At 38.3% G+C, this 22947-nt stretch overlaps 2 protein-coding genes across 4 annotated transcripts in view; one reads left to right on the forward strand and one right to left on the reverse strand.

Moving 5' to 3' along the window:
• VPS35 (VPS35 retromer complex component) overlaps positions 1-8644 on the reverse strand; it is a 28720-nt gene extending 20076 nt beyond the window's left edge. The window contains exons 1-4 of the mRNA XM_047078336.1: positions 8577-8644; positions 2659-2757; positions 1324-1420; positions 132-255 (exon numbers count right to left, since the gene is read on the reverse strand). Of these exons, the coding sequence (XP_046934292.1) occupies positions 132-255; positions 1324-1420; positions 2659-2757; positions 8577-8579 (323 nt within the window). The 5' untranslated portion in view covers positions 8580-8644. The remainder of the gene's footprint in view (positions 1-131; positions 256-1323; positions 1421-2658; positions 2758-8576) is intronic.
• Positions 8645-8791: 147 nt separating this feature from the next.
• ORC6 (origin recognition complex subunit 6) lies at positions 8792-15582 on the forward strand. 3 transcript variants are annotated; one of them, XM_047078337.1, is made up of 7 exons: positions 8792-9211; positions 10425-10554; positions 11763-11926; positions 12146-12235; positions 13773-13885; positions 14349-14417; positions 15030-15582. In XM_047078337.1, exons 1-7 carry the CDS (start codon positions 9147-9149, stop codon positions 15155-15157), a joined length of 759 nt encoding a protein of 252 aa, XP_046934293.1. In that variant the 5' UTR covers positions 8792-9146; the 3' UTR covers positions 15158-15582. The 3 variants fall into 3 exon arrangements, with proteins under 3 accessions (XP_046934293.1, XP_046934294.1, XP_046934295.1); XM_047078338.1 differs by lacking the exon at positions 14349-14417; XM_047078339.1 differs by lacking the exon at positions 12146-12235.
• The last annotated feature ends 7365 nt before the right edge of the window (positions 15583-22947 follow it).

Raw genomic sequence — 22947 nt, forward strand, 5'->3', positions numbered from 1 at the left:
ACCAAAATGCTAATCTCAATTTGTTAAGAAATTAAGTAACCTTAAAATGATTTTTAAAAATCAAAGTTTAAAGGCTATAACATAAAGTGGAAAATGCAGTTATAAAAGCCCTCAAATTCTCAATTACTTACAGTCTTGGGATAATGTTTCCAGCATACTGTACAAGTTCATAGAGATCTGCCACTTTTCTTCCTTTAGCAAATTCATCTGTCAGGTAGACCTCCAAATAGTGTAGTTCATCAGAAATAGCCATATCTTTTCATTACAATTAAGGACTCAAATAAAGCTAAGCCAGCCTAAGCAATACAACACTTGATCTTAGCCAAAAGGCCGAGAAACGATGCCAGCCTAAGCAATACAATGGAACTTGTTGGAGTCATTAAACTACTGGGCAGATATTTTAAACATTAGTCCTTCAAAAAAGTATGTGTTTAAGTGAAGACAATTTCAGTGGGCTTTCCTTATTTTAAAATAAAGGTTTTATGGGGTGCCTGGGTGGCTCAGTTGGTTAAGCATCCAACTTCAGCTCAGGTCATGACCTCACAGTTCACGAGTTCGAGCCCACATCAGACTCTGTGCTAAGAGCTCAGAGCCTGTGTCTCCCTTTCTCTCTGTCCCTCCCCTGCTCGTGGTCTGTCTCTCCCTTTCTCAAAAATAAAGACACATTTAAAAAAAATTTTTAATAAAGTTTCTGTTTACTCATATGTGGAATTTAAGAAACAAAACAAATGAACAAAGAGAAAAAAAAGAGAGACAAACCAATAAAGAGACCCTTAACTATAGAGAACAAACTGATGGTTACCAGAGGGGACAGGAGTTGGAGGATGGGTGAAACAGGTGATGAGGATTAAGGAGGGCACCAGGTGATTAAAAACTTAAAAAATAAATGGAATAAAATGTTAAAGAAAAAAAAATAAAATAAGAGTTTTTAAAGATAGTCTGGTAAAGCAAAGGGGTATAAACAAGGATTGCCTAACATACTACTAGAGGGTTTTAAAATGGCAAAGCACTGAATTCATTTCCACTTCAGAATACTGCATAACAAAATCTAAGCATTAAAGAACCAACTGCCTAATAGCTTCAATATCCTTCATGAAGGGACTGGAAACTGCAACAACCTATTTAAAGAAGTTTAGGCATAGAAAAAGGGTTTCTGATATTCAGTTTTTCTTTTTCTCACAAAATCTCCATGGAGTACTATTTGGTTAAGACAATGAAAAATAATGTAAAACCAGAAAAACATAATAAGGAACAAACAAAATATGGCCTTATCAAGAAAAAAAGTATGATGAAAATGTTCAATCTTCAACATTCAAAAGATACAAAGTTCATAGTAGCTCTTTGGTGATAACATAGAAGTCCGGAGTTCACCAAGCATATTAGAAGCATGTTTCAGAGCATCCATAAGCTTGTTTTTGTCCTACAGAAATACCAAGAGAACTGATGAGAAAGCTTTCATTTAACTTGGATTGGTTATACGGTCTGTAGTACTTAAATTATTTTAATCACACGCAAATCAGGTTAGTTTCACTTTACATTCTCTCTACTGAAAGAAAAAGATTCATGGTTCATCAGGACTGCAAAGCTTATTAGCAAGTCATCTGTAACTAGGACTGCAAACTTCCTGGCATAACTCTAATCTTTTCAACCCCTAGTGACTATGAAACTAGCTCCATTAATTCACATTTCCTACAATCAAGAGGGCTGGCATACTAATTCTTTTAAAGCAAGATATTATCCTGATAATGGCTTTGCCACAAGTAAAGACTCTTCAGATATGTATGAAATGACTATCCTTTTAAGTATGTTTTCCTCCTCACAATGCCCATGTGTCCACTGAACACATAAATACAAAAAATGCCTGCAGATACAGAAAGCAATATTCAGACTCAGAAAAAACAGAAGCAAGCAATACCAAGTTCCATACCCACCCGTCTTCTCCATTCCAACACACTTTTTTGTAAGAAAAAAATACAGTAGGTATAATTGGTTAAAATGGCATATTGCTAAGCTTTAGAAACTATAAGACACTTTACAAAGATAAGGTATTATCATCATCATCATCATCATCATCAGAGCAACTTATAACTTGAAGTACCGGCCTCTTTGGTTCCATTTCATAAATTTTAATGCAGAGAATCCATAGTTTCTATACAGATTACCTCCTACCCTGTCTTTTAGAATATGAAAACACAGAAACTGGTGTAAGGATAATTTTCAAGTTGGTTGCTGCAAAAAATATGTATCTATTCAGGATAGAAACAAAAAGTCTTCAAGATAGAAAAAAAGCTGAATAATCCAAACTGAAAGCTTTTAAATATATTTGCTCAACAAATATTTATGAAGCACCCATTATATGTCAAGTACTCCTCAGATTTGAGATATAGAATCAATGAGGCTAGTAACTAAGGTCAGATATTGGTGTGTAGATCAACACTATGTGTAAATAGATGATAGGGTTTCTTGTCCTCCTGGAGCTTACATTCTGGTAGAGAAGAGACAATTCCAAATCATAAATGCAAATGCAAGTAAACAGGGCTCTCTGTTGGAATTGCTCCACACAGTGCTTGAGGGACGTGGGATAAAGACAGAAGAAGTGATGCTATAGGACTTAAGAAAACCCAGATTGAAATTCTGCTTTCATATTGACATTCTTACCAGGCATCTCTTCATCTGGAATGACTGGACCTTCACAGCCTGGATGGCTTCATCCAAGAGCTTTTCCTGCTCATCCTGAGGTGACTGCTGTGTTGTAGGCTGAAAAATAAAAAAATATTTCCATTAATGTCCCATTAGCACTCTCCTCTAAAAAATCTGTTATTTCTGGGGTGCCTGGGTGGCTCAGTGGGTTAAGCGTCTGACACTTGATTTCCACTCAGGTCATGATCTTGCAGTTCATGGGATCCAGCCCCACATGGGTGGAGCCTGCATAGGATTCATATTCATTCTCTCTCTCTCTCTCCCCCTCCCACCCGCCCTCCCGTCCTCCTCCTCCCCCCCCCCACACCCATGTGCTTGCGCACTTCTCTCCCTCTCTCTAAATAAACTTTTAAAAATAAATAAAATTAAAATAAAAAAATAAAAATCTGTTATTTCCATAGCTCTAGCCATAGCCCTTTTCCAAAGCTTTCATATAAGCTCATTCCAGTTCTAGATCTCAAGCCCATTTATCTATTTTTGACAACTATTGAACCCAGTCATCTAAGTTAACAGCAAAATAATGCCAAAGGGGAACAGTAATGTATACAGAATTTCTTCTTTCTAAGAAACTGATTCAACATACTTGTTAGCAGGTTGGCCTCAAAAAACATGTGGTGTTAGTTTAAATCCAACCCGAACACAGCCATCCAATCAATCTAGTCTTTGTGATAGGTATAGTGTACCCCAAATCTCTAAAAGCCTCTTTTTTTCTCCATACTACTTTTCATCTGCATCTTAGTCTATTCTTAGATCAAGAAGCCAGTTTATGGAACACTGACCTTTTCAGGCAATATAGAACAAGGAACTAAAAAGCTTAGAAATAAAATAACTGAAACTAATATTAGTGACTGATGTAGAAGACCATAGGAGTACTCTCAAGTACCTACCTTACCATTTCAAATAGAAAAATCTATAGTTATAATGGACAAAATATTATGTACTCTTCAGTTTGTTACCAGCAAAACCTTATTTGCAAAATTAATTAGATTTACCTGTCAAGGAGAATTAACTACACCCTCCTTTATGCTGTGTAAACGTGTTTACACCTCTACACTCTATAAATGCACTGTACTGCAATTATAAATGATGGTCATTTTTATATTAGGTTATGTGATATTCACAAATGTTCACTGTAGGAAAGAATGAGTTGGTTTTAGAATGTTCAGGTTACGTGTTTAATTAAAAAAATGACTAAAGAATCAATAGATGAATAGTTAAGTTCTGGTATACACATATACATAAACACGTAAACTGGAATATTATTCAGTCATGAAAAGGAACAAAGTAGTGATATATGTGACACGAATGAAACTAAAAAACATCTTGCTAAGTGAAAGAAGCCAGACAAAAAAGAGACCACATATTGTATGAGTCCATTCATATAAAATATCCAGAATAGGCAAATCATCCATAGAAACGGAAAGTAGAGGGGCGCCTGGGAGGCTCAGTTGGTTAAGCTTCCAACTTTGGCTCAGGTCATTATCTCATGGTTCGTGAGTTCAAGCCCTGCGTAGGGCTCCCTGCACCACTTCCGAGCCTCTGTCTGCCTCCCTCTGTCCCTCTCCCACTCAGGCGCACACACATGTGCATCTGTGCTCACTGGTAAAAAATAAACATTAAAAAAAAAAAAAAGTACACTGGTGGTTACCAGAAGAGAGACTCAGGGAATAACTGCTTAATGAGTATAGGGTTTCCTTTGGAAGTGATAAAAATGTTTTGGAACTGGACAGAAATAGTTGCACAATACTTCAAATGTACTAAATGTCACTAACTTGTTCACTTTAAAATGGCTAATCTTATGTTATATAAATTTCATCTTAATAAAAAAAAATAACCAAAGATAAAATCCCTCTTACACAATAAGATGGAAAGGAAGGCAGCAAAGACTTACACATAAACGTGGAAGTTTAATCTGGTTTGTTCCAATATCTGACAATCAAAACAACAATGAATTTGAGAGTAACAAAAACCACATAAAACCCATTTCTGAATTATAATCACTTATAAAAGTGGAAAGTTTTCTCTTGGTCTAATTTTGTAAAGGGGGGAAAGCTAATAACAAGAAATGCTAAGTGTCTCTATCTTTTTCCCATGGCAAACTCTAGTAACCTGTGCTTCCCTATGACCACACTTCTTCACAAGCATACACAAATTTCAAAGAAAAAGTTATGTCTTTTAAACTAAACTTAAAGGGAACATTAATTTACACAGCAGAACTATTAGTGTTAAATGTTGGTCTCAGAGGCAAAGACAACACCAGCATCTGAGGATTCTGACTTAATGAAATTCGCTATTCATCCTGGGCTAGTCCTCTGAGAACTTCAGTGACATCAAACTACAGTTTGGATTTTTTTTTTTTGGCTCTTTATCTCTAGATGGAATAGATTTAACAATTATTAGAATCAACAGATTTCATTACATTCAGATGATCAACTTAGAGATAAATGTTTATACATCAAGAAATTTTTATAATTATTTTTTATTGTGGTAAAATACTTACAAAATTTGCCATGTTAACCATTTTTAAGTGTACAGTTCAGTGGCATTAAGTACATTCACACTGTTGCACAGTCATCACCAACCATCCATCTCCAACAGCCTTTTATCTTTCCCAAGGGAAACTCTCTACCCATAAAATTATCCCCCATTCTCCACTCCATGCCAGGAAACCACCATTTTACTTTCTCTTGAGTCTGACTTCTCTAGGTACCTCATATAAGTAGAATCACACACTTTTGTATCTGGCCATTTCAACTTAGCATGTTTTCAAGGTTCAACCATGTTGTAGCATGTGTCAGAATTTCCTTTCCTTTCAAGGCTGAATAATATTCCATCATATATATATACCACATTTTGTTTATCTATTCATCTATTGATGGGACACTTGGGTTGCTTCTACCTTTTGGCTATTCTGTATAAAATTACTTTAATATAGCAAATATAACTGGTTACAAAGAGACTACAATTGTAGAAATATTTGTATAGAACTAAATAGATTCAGTGATTTATAAATAAAACTTTAGCAAAATTCTTCTATTTTGTATCAACTGGGTTTAAAATAGAAACATAAATACAAAATGTAGAAAATTACACTCTTATTACAAAGTAGGCTACAAATGAAAAACTAAAGCTATAATAAAGAAATGTATTTTTAGATATTACTCCCAGGACAATGTAGTTATTATACAAATATAGCCATAATATGGCTATTCTAAGGGAGTGTCTTGATGCCCTCCCTGGGAAGCGTCACATACAGCAAGAACAGTAAGAACTGTTACGAACATGCTCTCATTAAACATGAGCCAGGTAATCAATGTCTCCTCACTTATAGAAGTGGTTCCTCATTTACAAATGACTCTATACTTAGCAGTTACATGGGTCAGAGAAAAATGGAAACACTAAAGAATCAAGATCAAATTAACATTTGTGACTAGGCTCACTTTAGCTTGAGACCCAGGCCAAACAGTCCTCCTAAGTCTATACAATTACATGGTTCAGAGAAAGGCAGAGAAAGTGATCCATTATGAACGGATCACTTATAAAATTACTCTCCATTCAAACAATGTGCATTCATTTCCTCTTCTATCAAACAGGAACAGTAAGAGTACTTATACTATTATGAGGAATAAATGAAATGACACAGAGCTCAGAACATGCCTAGCACTTAGTAATAAGCACTTTTTAAGTGTTATTATTATTATACCCCCATCAGATACAAGCAATTATCTCCACCCATCCTAGCCACTTATTTACTGGTCCATTTTTTCACTGATATGCTGTAGATGTAATCCTAACACAATGCAAATCAACTGTAAAGTGAAAATAACCACTCTCACAAAGATACAGAATTTCATCATATTTAGTGAAAGCACTATTTTATTTTTCTCAAAATCAGAAATTTTGTATTTTCTTTTGTTTTCCTTTGCTTTCTTTCCTTCCCTTCCCTTTCTTTTCCTTTCACAACATTACAACTGAAGTACAGAGCATTAAGGATGATGAGGGCTTGGGAACTTCAAAATACAATCTGAACACTAAACTGGCTCCAACTTCATTTACCAATAAATTTCTCCAGGAATTCTATGTTGGTACACACCATGAGCATTCACTTCTCTCAGCTTCACCTATTGGCAATGCTCTTTCTCCTCCACCTGGAGAATTTCTGCTTACCTTACTCACTGTCTCAGTTCACATGTCACTTTCTATAGTCTTTTTCAGGCTCCTGAAGCAGAACTCTCTCCCTCTATGACCCCACAACACTGAATTGACAGTGCTAATAAAGACTGTAAAGACTATATTACATTAAGTTCCATAAGCATATCTTCCCTGTTAGACACTCTTAAGCTCTTGGACAGTAAGGACCATGTTTGTTTCCAGTGCCTAGCACTGACATTAGAAGGCATACAATATGCTTGAATTGAATTGTATCCCAGAATTTTAGGACGGGGAAGAGCCAAAGAAGCCAACAGTTGTTTTCAGTGCGACTCAAAGAAGAATGAATGACTCGCCCAATTCATAGAAACACTGACTGTGACAAGACTAACAGCCAAGTTTCCTTTCCCAAAAATGTCCATGAGGACAGGACCGTGTGTCCAGCTCACTGCTTCAAACTGGTTCACCCAGTACAGAACTGAGGTGTACAGCAGATCCTTAATTAAGTGCTTTCCATTACAAAACACTGTACATATCAATCCATAAATGTTGAGAAACTGACACATCCTCGCTAAATTTTTACATCGTCCTTACATCAGTTCTCTACTGTAAAAATTCTGAGAAATAAACAAAATCATCTTGTACGGCAATATATTATATGAAAGTAGTATGTCAAACATTTAATCCTGCTTTCTGGCATTAACACATTTAAAGTGAAGTCTGTTTCCAGGCTTAGAGGTTTATAAAAGCCTGTCTACATGAACTGAATAATGAGATCATTAAAATTACATAGAATACACCAACACCCCCAAAACAGAGTTTATACACTGCAGATTATGTCAAAAGCTAATAAAATGCAAGTGACAACTTGCCTTTGTGGAAACTAGGCACATGGATTTACATTTTGAGGAAGTTCAAGTTTACAGGCCAACAGCCACATCACGATTTGCTGCCACCACGAAGAGGAGCTAACAAGAATGAATGCCTACTTCCAGCAAATAAAATACTTAGATTTCATCAATGAGAAGACATGTAATATAGCCAAGGTACCGGATAAACAAACATTAAAGGAAACAAGAAGTCTCCTTTCTGTCCTACTTAATGGATATCAGATAGCAAGAGTCCTTCCAGGAAATTCACGTGAGTCCCTAGAAATCGCTGACAAACACAGCAGTGGAAGGGGGCTATGAGGCCGAAAAAGGCCAAGACACTACTTGGCCCCTCCGGTAGGTATTTCTTGTACAAGAAAAGGGTGTGGGGACAACAGAGCACTACCAGGCACAAAGGTGGAAACGCACGCCAGCGACAGAGCAATCTCTGGGCGGATCCCTACGCCACCTCGGAGTCTCAGGCCCACTGCACGCCCCCGACTCAGCCTGACGCTTAGACACGGTATTCCCCTCAAGGCGCGGCGGTGGCCGACTCCACTCAAGAGGTGGCAGCAGGCCTTCATGGACCTCAGAGCCTACAGGCCGAGACACCCCCTCGAAAAGGCTACCCCATTCCAGAGCAACCGTCGCGACCAGGAGCCGCCGCCCACCCCGATCTCGGATCTGCCCGCCTGCGGCCTTCCCCGGCCTGTCCTCATCCCGCAGGCCAAGCCGGGCTGGTCTTAGCCCCGATCAGGCTGCAGAGCCCCAACTCCGCCCGCAAGGCTCCAGGGAGGTGGGAGAGCGCAGAGGTTGAAAGAAGGGTCCGCCCGGGGCCCGCCGCCCCTCAACACTTACCATGGCGACTCCCCAAAGCCTGCAGCAAGCAGCACCCACCCCGCGCGAAGCCTCCTGCGGTCAGGTGACGCTGCGGCCTCTCCAAACCCCGCCCTCCTTAGCCCCGCCCTCGGACCCTGCAGGCGGCTCCTCGATTGGCCCGCTTCTAGGAACTCAAGTCTCGCGTGTTTATTGGCTCCTGCCACTTATCCAGGGACTGACGGACCTGGGTTCCAGCCTGTCCCTCCACAGTGTGTGAGAGAGGGCGGGGAGGTGCACTGTAGCGGGGAATCTCTCGGCGGCTCCTGCCGCCGAGACAGCAGGAAGTAAAGGTGTCGTTTGAGTAGTTTGTCAAGACAGAAGGAATGGAAGAGGTTGGAGCTGCCGGTCCAAGTTCACCTGTCCAGGGTCGTGCAGTCACGTTGCGCATGCGCAAAAGGAAGACTAAGCTTGATTTGTGGAACGGTCTCAACTTCTTGTCCCAGCCAATCCGATGCAGTTAGAGGGGTGGGGCCTGGCCGTCACTGGCTGGCGCGGCGTTTGCGCGCGGGTTTCATCGTGTAGCAGCTGTTCGCGAGATTAGTTCGCGCCATGGAATCGGGGCTGATCCGGCGTTTAGCACCGCGCTTGGGTATCGCCGAGCCAGATGTGCTAAGGTGGGTTTGGCGGTGCACGCCTCAGCGGGCCTTAGACTTCCCTCAGGCGAGGTCCGAGTCATTCCCGCGCGTCAGGCAGTGCTGGAGTGAGGGGGGAACGCCGGAAGTGGGTGGGATTAGGCCCTGTCTCAGGAAAAACTTGCCAGCAGAGTGGGCTTTTATGAGCCGGCGAGAAGGGACAATTGCAGATGTCTTTAGGAACAGCTGTCTCGGTGGGAAGGGAAAAGTCGGAGAACTTAGGTCGTTCCACAGATGCTTACTGAGGGTCTCTTTACAGTGGTGAGCCACACAGACCTCCATTGAGGTTACTGTCTATGACAGAACTAGGGAGAAAACTAAACTGGGTGATGTGCCGGAAGCGGGGGAGGGAGGAGCACAGAGCGCGCCCTGGCGTTTGCTTTTCATTAAAAAAACAAATCCTAGAAAGGCCTTGGAGGGGCTGCCACTTTTGCTGAGACCAGATTGATAGAAGATGCCAGCTATCGGAAGATGTGGGAAGAGCGGCACAAAAAATCACTTTGCATAATCCAGGGTTAGAAATAAAGCTGTTGTGGCTGAAGCGTGGAGAGCAAGACAAGGCCCGATGCTTTGGCGCTCAATTGAGGGAGAGAAAGGAAAGCACTTCTTAAGAGTTGAAGTAAGACCTCTTGAATTCAGTAATCGTTTAGAACAGCCATTCTCAAAGTGTGGTTCCTGGACCAGCAACATCAGTATCATCTTGGCACTCCTTAGAAATGCAAATTCTCGGGTCCCATTTTAGGCCTACTGATCAGAAACCCCGAGGATGGGACCCAGCAATCTGTTTTCACAAGCTCAAGGTGATTGTCTTTGTCTTGTACATTAAAATTTGAGAATCACTGATTTAGAGGAAGGGGTAAAAAGAAGGAACCCTGGTATAACTGCCAGCCTCTGCAATAGTTCATGTTTGTCCCAGTAATGGAAGGATGAAAGAAGTTGGGGTTTTTTGTATGTCTGTTTGTTTGTTTGTTTTTAAGAAATTGAAGAACTTACTTTTGCTTAGAAGTACTTAAGCACAGTGGTGTCTGAGGTCAGGGCTGATTCTGTCTTACAGAACCTTGTCTCCCACCCCCACATAAACTTGCACAGGAGTTAGGCCCAGAACGAAGTCCACCAGGCTGTATTTATTGTTTACCAAAGTGTTGGGCAAACTTCTGGAAAAGAGTCTTAGTGAGCATGTTGCCTTTATAACCAGGAAAGCAGAGGAGTACTTGCGACTGTCCCAGGTGAACTGTAATGGCCTGTCTGCACATACCACAGAAACCAGCAATGCAGTCATGTGCCTGGATCTTGCAGCTTCCTGTATGAAGTGCCCCTTGGACAGGGTAAGTAGGTCCCACTGAATGTCTAAATAATCCTCTGCAACACTGAAACTTAATCATGTTTTAATTTCTGATTGGAAAGAGTAGACTCTAACTAAACTCTTGTTTTTTAGAATTTTCCTGGCTATTAGATAAGATTATTCTAGATAAACTTCAAGACCATTTTTGTCAAGTTGAAGAAAATTCCCTTTACTCTTTACCATCTAGTTTCCTTGGCTGCCTCTTTCTTTACTCAAGACCATCTTTCATGCAGCTGCTAGCATCCTCCTAAAGCGCATGCTTTAAAACCCATGTGTATTTTTCTTCCAGTATCACAGTGGTTGAGAGCACAAGCTAGGAGTCAGGAAGAGTTAGATGTTGAGACCAAATCTCAGTACCACCAGTTACTAGCTCTGTGAGCTTGCAGTTTCCTCATTCATGAAGTGGGGATAAGAATATCCATTTCGCTGGATTATTGTGAGGATTAAACCATATACTGTATGTAACACACTTAACACAGTATATATCACATAATGATATACTCATCAAATGGTGACATTGGCTCCCCATTACTGTCAAACTCTCCAGCCTGTCTTAAATACTAACCTCAAACTACACTATTTACTTAACAGACTATGCACTTTAATGACTTACATCTTTGTAAAACAACAACCTTTTTTTTTTTTTTTTTTTAACATGCATTTCTTTTCTGGCAAGGTCTTCCATGACCCTGCCTTGCTGTTACATCCTTCATGAAACTTTCCTTGACTTTCCCAGGTGTAGTTGGTTTCCCTCAGTTGTTGATCCTCCTGTTTCCCAGTTAGTCTCTCCTCTCCCTCCTCTACACAATCATCCTTCCCACCCCCACTCCCACTACTTCCCTCCATCCTTTTCCCACTAAATTACACATTGTGACTTTTGTTGAAAAACGGGTGTCTCCTTTGTTTTTTTATTCACAGCATGGCTGTAGTAACACTATGTTGTTTTTAAAAATTACCTGTGCTTATGCATGACTGTCTTTCTAAAGTGTGAGCTCCTTGAAAGCAGTACTCAATTCTGCCTGACATGATTACTGACTTTTGACTAAATGAATATAAATGTTTAGATAGAGTCAGTTGTCACAGAATTGATTAATTTTGAAAAGGTGATCTACTAAACAAACGTTTAAGGGCACCAATACAGAATGATTATGATTATAATTTTTATGATTCATGCATTTTTTTCTTTTAAAGGTTTATTTAATTAAACTTTCTGGTTTGAACAAGAAGATGTATCAGAGCCGTCTTAAATCTTTTGAGTGTTTACTGGGCCTGAATTCAAATATTGGAATAAGAGACCTAGCTGTACAATTTAGCTGTACGGAAGCAGTGAACATGGCTTCAAAGATATTGCAAAGGTAAGAAGCATAAAGAGTCTTAACTGAAAATTTATACTGATACAAAAGGCAGAATTATCTAATGTCCTATTTTCAGTCTTAAAAAATAACTAATATGGTAAGGTGACATGATGTAGAGCTCATGCATTTAAATGGCTTAGTAAGTTCTCATATGCATTTTCAGTCCCTTTGAAATAGTATTTTTTAACAAATAATTCTGCAAACACTGCTTTCCCTTAGCTATGAGTCCAGTCTTCCACAAACACAGCAGTTGGATCTCGACTTATCCAGGCCACTTTTCACCACTGCTGCACTACTTTCAGCATGCAAGTAAGTGTGCCTTTTAATATTGAGAAAAGTCCACAGTTCACAAAGAGATTTCTCACTCCCAAAGAAGACTTCTAATTCAGTTTATTTCAACACAGAGCATATTTTCCCATATAAATAATATTAGGAATAGTGGCCAAGTGACCAGATTCTGTGTAGCCTACAATATATCTGACAATTTGGATCACTATTGCCAGTAGTCTGCTTGCCAAGGGTCCATGTTTTATTGATTTTCTTTTTCTTTTTTTAAGGGTTTTTTTTTTTTAAGTTTTTTATTTTCTTTTGTAATCTGTACACCTGACGTGGGGCTGAAACTCACAACCCCAAGATCAAGAGTCATATGTTCTTCTGACTTAGCCAGCCAGGCACCCTCAGGGTCTACCTTTAAGAGTAATGAAATCTGTCATTAAAACTGGTTTATGATTATTCCAGTCCTATCTTTTTTAAGTACCAATTGCAGCTGTTTTTCAAATAATTTAGAAAACACCAGTGATGAATTTTTACATCTGAATTTTAAAATTTGGGGTTATTTTTGTGCATACTGAAATGGTACCTTGGAAATACTCCTGTTATCTTTGTCTAAAGTTGTCTTATTTTATCTTGCTGGGAAACTCCTTATAAAACAAAATATAGTTGTCCTGTAAAGACGGTTTCTTATTACCCAGCCTCTAATTTGGTTGTTTAGTTCTATTAGCTACACACCTAGAAGGATTAATTGGCATTCATAGAAAATGTCCTTTTATTTCAACAAAGATATGTGTATGTGGAGAAAGAGTATGGCGGCTGTTACAAAAAACAATATTAACAACTAACCCTACTTTTGAAACCAAATGACACTGAGCAAACAAAGGTTTGACTAGATTTATCCTAAACAAGAAGTCTCTTGTATATTTCATTAGTAGTTGTTGTGGACTGGCAATTAGGAAGGTGATTGGTAATTGGGGAGGTGAAAGTGATTTATCTTCCTATAGTATAAACATAAGTATTGTGGGTTAAAGTGAGTTGAACACTTAAAAATGCTATGATTGTCATTCAGCAAATTAGTAACATCTGAGATTCACTGAGAGTTCTTCAAGGCATGAAGCACTATACAGATGTCTTCTGCGTGCCCCCTTTTTTTAAATTTTTTTTATTTTTGAGAGAGAGGGGGGGAGGGGCAGAGAAAAACTGACAGAATCCGAAGAAGGTTCCAGGCTCTGACCTGTCAGCACAGAGCCTGATGCAGGGCTTGAACCCATGAGCTGTGAGATCATGACCTGAGCCAAAGTCGTATGCCCAACCAGCTGAGCCACCCAGGTGCCCCTGTGTGCCCCTTTTGTTACATAACAGATCCCATTATATTTTAACTGTCAGTCCAACAAACAACTAAATAAGTAGTTTTAAAACGCAAATTTACATGATTATAGCTAATAATGTATGTTTGGAATAAAAGGAAAACTAAACATAAAGCATGAGTGGAAAGGAAATAAGTTGATAATATGGTTGGCCAGAGATAGCTATACTGGTCTTAAAAATAGTAATTTATTAAACTCTTTTATAGGGTGTTAAAGCTAAAGGTGGATAAAAATAAAATGGTAGCCACATCTGGTGTGAAAAAAGCCATATTTGATCGACTGTGTAAACAATTAGAGAAGATTGGGCGGCAGGCTGACAGTGAGTATTCATTCTATATTTCAAGAATGTGTTATTTGAAAATGTAAACTTACTGGTAAAAGCCTAATATTTTCAAACTTGCAAAATGGCTGCTTTCTGAATTCTGTATTTAATGTGGACCAGGTAAGTTTTTAGTGAGAAATTATTTGGTTTTTCAAATAAAGTAGCATAATGACCTTTAAAACACCTGTGATTATATGACTCCATGCCTGAAAAATAGATTTTCTGTTAACATGCTCCAATGTTAAATGCTAGCCTCCATATACATAAGCTAGAATAGAAGATTCTCAAGTCTGACAAGAGAAACTAAAGAAAAGAGAAGGGCAAGATCATTTGCCTTCTCCTTATCCCAGTATTTGGTCAAAGTATCTAATTTTTATTTGTAATCCAAAATGTGCCCAACTAGTAAAATTAAGAATAGGAGAAAATTTAGTTAGTAGGTAACACGTTTTTTCCCTTAAAGGAGAAGCTGGAGATTCAGCTACTCCACCACAGAAGAAAAAGAAGACAATGGTTGAACCTCCAGCAAAAGGTAAGTTGTATTAACACTGGACAAGCTTTGAAATTAGTGCAGTGGGATTAGTGTACAGTGAGTTTAATGCAGTGAATAGTCCTGTGCTGCTTTAGCTGCTTGCCTGATAAGAGTCAGGTTTTAAATAAATTCTAACAATCATTTATTTGATAAGACCACTTTTCCAAGTAGTCATTTAAAGAAGTTAATAGAAATATTATGCAAGAACCTATCTGAAGCCAAACGGCTTAGGTTCACATCCTGCTTTAATACCCACTGACTCTAGAACTTTAGGAAAGTCACTTATTTCTGTAAGCCTGAATTTTCTAATCTTTTGCGGTTAATATTAGCACCCACTTCATAGAATTATGGTGAGGGTTGAATGAGATAATGCCATTGAAGTTCTTGGTTCAGTGTCTTGAAGCACAAGATAGGTGCTTGATAAATGTTAACTATTTTAAGGATGTTGTGAGGTGCATGGAGTAAAAGAGCAAAAAACTAATGTGTTAGCTACTGTTTCCAGTTTTCAGCATTATATTCCATATTTTTTAATTAATAAGATATTTGAAACAAGGTTACTTTTTTTTTTACTTGTAAGAATTTTGAAACACTTTTGAAAATTTTCTTTCATAGAAACAGAGAAGGTAGTAGACAGACCACATAAACTGCAGAAAGATGAAGATCTGACACAGGATTATGAAGAATGGAAAAGGAAAATTTTGGAAAATGCTGCCAAAGCACAAAAGGTTATAGCAGAGTGATTTCAGCTTCCAGACTGCCATTGGCTGCAAACTAATAATACATCTGCCACCTCAATGAAGATGTGAGGGCTTTGGAATTTTATTTGAACTCTTATAACAAGGATCCGAAGACTATTGCCTTAAAAGCAAAGAAGTCAGTGCTGGGGCTGAGTTCTTGGAAGCAAACTGGCCGGTGACATGGGCGACAAATTAATTAGGTCAGGCACAGTGCCTGGTTGGCATGGCTTTGGCTCCCCACAGGTCTGCATTCCTACAAAATGGAATTGGAGCCATTTTGCTCTTTTGTTTTAAGCAAAAGACATTCTCCTGTCCTATCAATATAAAATTCAGGTCTGAATGGAGTACTATGGATTTTACTTAGGTTTTTGTGTAAATTTCTTGTTTGACTAAATCAGTATATGGTACAGCCTGAGTTAATAAATATTTCTTTTTATATGCATTCAGGTTGCCCTTGTCATCAGTTTGGGGGAGTCATTGCTATGCTAAAAACTGTCTACTCTAGAAGAAAAAGGCCATATGCTGAACCATAATAATGCTCACTAGACAACAAACTCTTGAATCAGACTCCCTGAGTTTACAGCCACTTAACTACCTATGGAACCTTGAGAAAATTAATTAACTTCTTCATGCCTCATCCTATAAGTAGGACTAAAAATGGTGTCTACTTCATAGAATAATTTGGAGGTGTATCTGAGCTGATACATATAAAACATTTAGCACAGTACCTGGTATAAGTAAGTGTTTAGCAAATGTTAGAATATAGAGAGAACTTCACATATAAAGGTCTCATGTAATGAATTACACATTAACAGCATATTAAAAAGTCAGATGGACTGAGGGCTATTTTCTTTCACACCCACATAGTGAAGAATGTAACCTTACTAAAAATACTCCTTATTTTATAACTATAAGAAAGGACCTTTATGGAAGATACATTGCTAGGGGCTCAGAGGCATTGTGCCAGGTATGATTTTAATTAAATCAAGTATAGCCATGAAGAATATCCAAATTTTAAAATCTATTCAGAATAGTATCAATAGGGGTTGTATTTTATTTGCTATAAGTAAGATGTAATACCTGCTGTATAGACCTGGAGTGCTAAAAGAGGGATTTCTTGGGATGCCTGGGTGGCTCAGTCAGTTAAATGTCTGACTGACTCTTGGTTTCAGCTCAGGTCATGATCTCCTGGTTCATAAGATTGAGCCCAGCCTCCAGCTCTGCGCTAACAGTGCGGAGCCTGCTTGGGATTCTCTGTCTCTCCCTCTGCTCCTCCCCAACTAGCATGCACGTGCTCTCTCCTTTCTGTCTGTGTGTCTGTCTGTCTCTCTGTCAAAATAAATACATAAACATTAAAGAAGAAAAAAAAGCAGACTAACATTTAAAAGAGTAATTTCTTCCCCTGCCTTTTTTAATTCCAGATCCTTCCAAGATCTGGAAATCTAAAAGAAAAGCCACGGTCAAATGATCCTAACTCAGGCATAATGTCTAGCAAGCCCTGTGATAGAGGGAAATGAACATGAGCCTTTGGAAGCACATACATTGGTATTTAAATTGTGACTCTGCCACTTCCACCGTAAGGAAATTTCAAAACCTCAAAAGAGCTTCAGTTTCCTCATTTATAAAGTAGAGATATTCTCTGCCTTGTGAGAACTGAAGGTAATATTTCTATAAAGTGCATAGTACTTAGAAGGCATTCCTTAAATAGTAGCTCATTGCTTTCATCTAAAATGAATAAGTTAGTCTTTTCCTAGTTTATTTTAAGAAAGTATATAATTTGTTTTTATTTGATGCCAAGATTTAGATTTCTGGCTTTGAGTGAAAAGCAGTCTATTCATCACCAAGTAAAATTAAGCATATTCACTTTTTTTTTTTAATTGTAAAATGTACCTAGCATAAAACATAGCTTCTTAATCATTTTTTAAATACATAGTTCAGTAGTGTTACATTCACACTGTTAGCAACCAATCTCCAGAGCTCTTTTCATCTTGTGTAGCTGATTACACCCATTAAGCAACTTATTCGTCCCTCTCCTAATTGCCTCCCTGGCAATTACCATATGTTTATATCTGAATTTGGCTACTCTAGGTCGGTACAAGAGTGTCTTTTTGTGAGTGGCTTATTTCACTTGAAATTATGTCCTTGAGGTTCATTCTCATGGCATGTGTCAGAATTTCTTTCCATTTTAAGGTATTAGTGTAGTCCATGGTATAGACATACCACATTTTGTTGATCCAATCATCTATAAATGGACACTTGGGTTGCTTCCACCTTTTGGCTGTTGTATATAATGCTGCTATGAACATGGAGGTACACTATCTCTTTGAGACCCTGCTTTCAGTTCTTTTTGGATATATACACAGAAATGGGATTGCTAGATCATGTGAATGCTATTTTTAAATTTTTGAGGAACTGTTTAGTAGCTGCACTGTATGATGTTCCCACCAACAGTACACAAGGGTTCAATTACTCTACATCCTTGCCAACACTTTTTTTTTTCACTTTTTAAAAATTTAAATCCAAGTTAGTTAATATATAGTGTAATAATGATTTCAGGAATAGATTTAGTGATTCATCACTTACATGTAACACCCAGTGCTCATGCCAACAAGTGTCCTTAATGCCCCTCTCCCATTTAGCCCATTCCCCCACCTAACAACCAGCTAGCGACCCTCAATTTTTGTTCATTGTATTTAATAGTCTTTTATGGTTTGTCTCCCTCTCTGATTTTATATTATTTTTACTTCCCTTATATTCATCTTATGTTGTTTCTTAAATTCCATATGTAAGGGAAATGTATTTGTTTTTCTCTGATTGACTTATTTCGCTTAGCATAATACAGTCTAGTTCCATCCATGTTGTTGCAAATGGCAATATTTCATTCTTTTTGATTACTGAGTAATATTCCATTACATATAAATACCACATCTTTATCCATTCATCAGTTGATGGACATTTGAGCTCTTTCCATACTTTGGCTATTGTCAAATATATTGCTGCTATAAACATTGGGGTGCATGTGCCCCTTCAAAACAGCACTCCTGTATCCTTTGGACAAGTACCTAACAGTACAATTGCTGGGTCATAGGGTAATTCTATTTTTAATTTTTTGAGGAATCTCTGTGCTGTTTTCCAGAGTGGCTGCACCAATTTGCGTTCCCACTACCAGTGCAAAAGGATTCCTCTTTCTCCACATCCTGACCAACATCTGTTGTTGCCTGGGTTGTTAATTTTAGCCATTCTGACAGGCATGAGGTGGTATCTCATTGTGGTTTTGATTTGTTTTTTTTTTTTTTTTTTTTTTTCAGGGGACCCCGAGCCAACAGCCCGAGGCACCAAGATTTATTGTACATCTTCTTATATACGTTTTCAGGAAAAACAGATCAGCAATGATTAACAACAAAAGCTTATCAAAGCATGTTATCAACGTACATCTGATTCAGCTATTGTACATATCTTGCATATGAGAGCAGTCTTGCAGATACTTATGTTCCGATAAGAATCTTTATGATAGAAGCAAAGACAAAGAAGGGAGTGAATGTGCTATATACAGCTGGCTTCCTTTAAGCAAAACATCCCTATCTGTGTACTAAAGAACAGACCACATTTCCCAAGGGCATTTCACTCAAGTCCTTTCAGGTTATTTTTAACCTTATGATCTCGAGTTTTCTCAGAGATCTTGGAGCCTAAATGAATATGCGCCTATGGTCATTGTGGTGTTCTCTTTCCCATACTTATCTTACTGGGGTGGATTGTTTTGGTGCTTGTAGGTGTGTATGTGCATGCATGCGAGAGGTGAAAATGGTGTCAACCAGCTATCCAGTCTCTAGTATCGGAACTCCATTCTCCCCGGTCAGCAATCATGCACCCATCATTTGTCTGCCACTTTTGTCCAGTCCTCGCTTTTGCTCTGCCCGTGACCAAGCCCCAGGCAGCACCTCCTCCCTCCTGTGCTTTATCTCAGATGCGGCTGTGTTTTCTGACCTCTTACTTGTGAGGGACTGCAGCTTTGACCCATTCTGCATTGTGGTTTTGATTTGTATTTCCCTGATGATGAGTGATGTTGAGCATCTTTTCATGTGGTAATTAGCCATCTGGGTGTCTTCTTTGGAAAACTGTTCGTGATTTTTGCCCATTTCTTCACTGGATATTTGTTTTTTTGGGTGTTGAGTTTGTTAAGTTCTTTATAGATTTTGGATACTAATGCTTTATCTGATATGTCATTTGCAAATATCTTCTCCCATTCTGTCGGTTGCCTTTTAGTTTTGCTGATTGTTTCCTTTGCTGTGCAGGAGATTTTTATCTTGATGGGTCCCAATAGTTCATTTTTGCCTTTGTTTCCCTTGCCTCTAGAGACATATCAAGTAAGAAGTTGCTGCAGCCATGGTCAAAGAGGTTGTTGCCTGTTTTCTCTTCCAGGATTTTGATGGCTTCCTGTCTTACGTTTAGGTCTTTCATCCATGTTGAGTTTTTTTGTGTACGGTGTAAGAAGTGGTCCAGGTTCATCCTTCTGCATGTCCCTGTCCAGTTTTCCCAACACCATTTGCTGAAGACACCATCTTTTTTCCACTGGATTTTCTTTCCTGCCTTGTTAAAGATTGGTTGGCCATACGTTTGTGAGTCTATTTCTGGGTTCTCTATTCTGTTCCATTGATGTATGTGTCTGTTTTTTGTGCCAGTACCAAACTGTCTTGATTATAGCTTTGTAATACATCTGGAAGTCCAGAATTGTGACGCCTCCAGCTTTGGTTTTCTTTTTGAGGATTAGGCTCAATTCCTAGCTTTGGCTATTCACGGTCTTTTCTGGTTCCATACAAATTTTAGGATTGTTTATCCTAGCTCTGTAAAGAATGCTGGTGTTATTTTGATAGGTATTGCATTGAATACATAGATTGCTTTGGGTAGTACTGACATTTTAACAATATTTGTTCTTTTTTTTAATTAAATTTTTTTTTTAATGTTCATTTTTGGAGAGAGGGAGAGTGAGAGTGGGGAGGGGCAGATAGAGAAGGAGACACAGAATCCGAAGCAGGCTCCAGGCTGAGCTATCAGCACAGCCTGACACATGGCTCAGACCCACGAACTGTGAGATCATGACCTGAGCTGAAGTCGGACACTTTAACTGACTGAGACCACCCGAGCGCCCCAATATTTGTTCTTCCAACCCGTAAACATGGAATGTTTTTCCTTTTTTTGTATGTGTCTTCAATTTCTTTCATAAGCTTTCTATAGTTTTCAGTATGTAGATTTTTCATCTCTTTGGTTAGATTTATTCCTAGGTATTTTATGGTTTTCGGTGCAATTGTAAATAGGATTCCTTGATTTCTCTTTCTACTACTTCATTATTGATGTATAAAAATGCAACTGATGTCTGTACATTGATTTTATATCCTGTGACTTTGCTGAATTCATAGATCAGTTCTAGCAGTTTTTTGGTGGAGTTTTTTGGGTTTTCCACATAGAGTGTAATGTCATCTGCAAAGTGAAAGTTTGACTTCCTTCTTGCCAATTTGCATACCTTTTATTTCTTTGTATTGTCTGATTGCTGAGTCCCAGACTTCCAATACTGTGTTGAACAGCAGTGGTGAGAGTGGACATCCTTGTGTTCCTGAACTTAGGGGGAAAGCTAAGTTTTCCCCATTAAGAATGATATTAGCAGTGGGTCTTTCATATATGGCCTTTATGATCTTGAGGTATGATCCTTCTGTCCCTACTTTCTTGAGGGTTTTAAGAAAGGATGCTGTATTTTGTCAGATGCTTTTTCTGTGTCTATTGAGAGGATTATGAGTTATTAATCCTATCTTTTATTAATTTGATTTATCATGTTGATCATTTTGCAGATATTGAACCAGCCATGCAGCCTAGGGATAAATCCCACTTGATTGTGGTGAATAGTTCTTTTAATGTATTGTTGGATCCGGTTGGCTAGTATCTTGCTGAGAATTTTTGCATCCATCTTCATTAGGGAAATTGGTCTGGAGGTCTTCTTTTCAGGGGGTCTTTGTATGGTTTTGGGAATCAAGGCAATGCTGGTCTTGTAGAATAAGTTTGGAAGTTTTCCTACCATTTCTATTTTTTGGAACAACTTCAAAAGAATAGGTGTTAACTCTTCTTTAAATGTTAGTAGAATTCCCCTGGAGAGTCATCCAGCCCTGGACTCTTGTTTGTTGGGAGATTTTTGGTTACTGATTCAATTTCTTTACTGGTTATGGGTCTGTTCAAATTTTCTGTTTTTTCCTGTTTCAGTTTTGGTAGTTTATGTTTCTTGGAATTTATCCATTTCTTTCAGATTACCTAATTTGTTGACATGTAAATGCTCATAATATTCTCTTATTATTGTTTGTATTTCTGTTGTGTTGGTTGTGATCTCTCCCCTTTATTTGGGTCCTTTCCTTTTTCTTTGTGATCAGCCTGGCTAGGGATTTTATCAACTTTGTTAATTCTTTCAAAGAACCAGCTCCTGGTTTCGTTGATCTGTTCTGTTTGTTTGATTTCGATATCATTAATTTCTTCTCTAATCTTTATTATTTACCTGCTGGTTTTGGGCCTTATTTGCTATTCTTTTTTCCAGCTCTTTTAGGTGTAAGGTTAGGTGGTGTATATGAGACCTTTCTTCCTTCTTTAGGAAGGCCTGGTTGCTATATACTTCCCTCTTATGACAGCCTTTGCTGCATCCCAGAGGTTTTGGGCTGTCGTGTTTTCATTTTCATTGATTTCCATGTACTTTTTAAATTTCCTCTTTAATTTCTTTGTTAACCCATTCATTCTTTAGTAGGATGTTCTTTAGTGTCCAAGTATTTGTTACCTTTCCAAATTTTTTCTTGTGGTTGATTTCAAGTTTTGTAGCATTGTGGTCTGAAAATATGCAAGGTATCATCTCAACCTTTTTGTACTTGTTGAGGGCTGATTTGTGATCTTTTCTGGAGAATGTTACATGCGCACTCGTAAAGAATGTGTATTCTGCCTTTTGATGAAATGTTCTGAATATATCTGTTAAGTCCATCTGGTCCAGTGTGTCATTCAAAGCCATTGTTTCCTTGTTGATTTTCTGCTTACATGATCTGTCCATTGTTGTAAGTGTGGTGTTCAAATCCCCTACTATTATGGTATTATTATCAACAAGCTTTTTTATGTTTGTGGTTAATTGATTTATATATTTGGGTGCTGCCACATTGGGGGCATAAATATTTACAATTGTTAGATCCTTTTAGTAGATATACCCCTTAATTATGATATAATCCTTTCATCTCTTGTTATAGTCTTTATTTTTAAATGTAGTTCATCTATTATAAATATGGCTACTCCAGCTACTTAGCATGATTGATTGTTCTCCATCCCCTTACTTCCAATCTGCGGGTGTCTTTAGGTCGAAAATGAGTCTTGTAAGCAGCATATAGATGGGTCTTCTTTTCTAATCCATTCTGATACCCTGAATCTTTAGATGGGAACATTTAGTCCATTGACATTTAGAGTGAGTACTGAAAGATATGAATTTAGTACAATTGTGTTGCCTATAGAGTTAGTATTTCTGGTGATGTCCTCTGGGCCTTTTTAGTCTTTGTTGCTTTTGGTCTTTTTTGTTTTCTCTTTTCTACACTCAAAACCCCCCCTTAAAATTTCTTGCAGGGCTGGTTTAGTGGTCATGAACTCCTTTAGTTTTTGTTTGGGAAACTCTTTATCTCTCTTTCTATTTTGAATGACAGCCTTGCTGGACAAAGAATTCTTGGCTGCTTATTTTCCCCATTCATCACATTGACTATATCCTTTGACTCCTTTCTGGCCTCCAAGTTTCT

This window comes from Lynx rufus, unplaced genomic scaffold (genome assembly GCF_022079265.1).
Source record: "Lynx rufus isolate CCGP_SWC_20201006 ecotype Redwood Valley unplaced genomic scaffold, mLynRuf1.p SCAF_16, whole genome shotgun sequence".
NCBI classification, from domain to species: domain Eukaryota; kingdom Metazoa; phylum Chordata; class Mammalia; order Carnivora; family Felidae; genus Lynx; species Lynx rufus.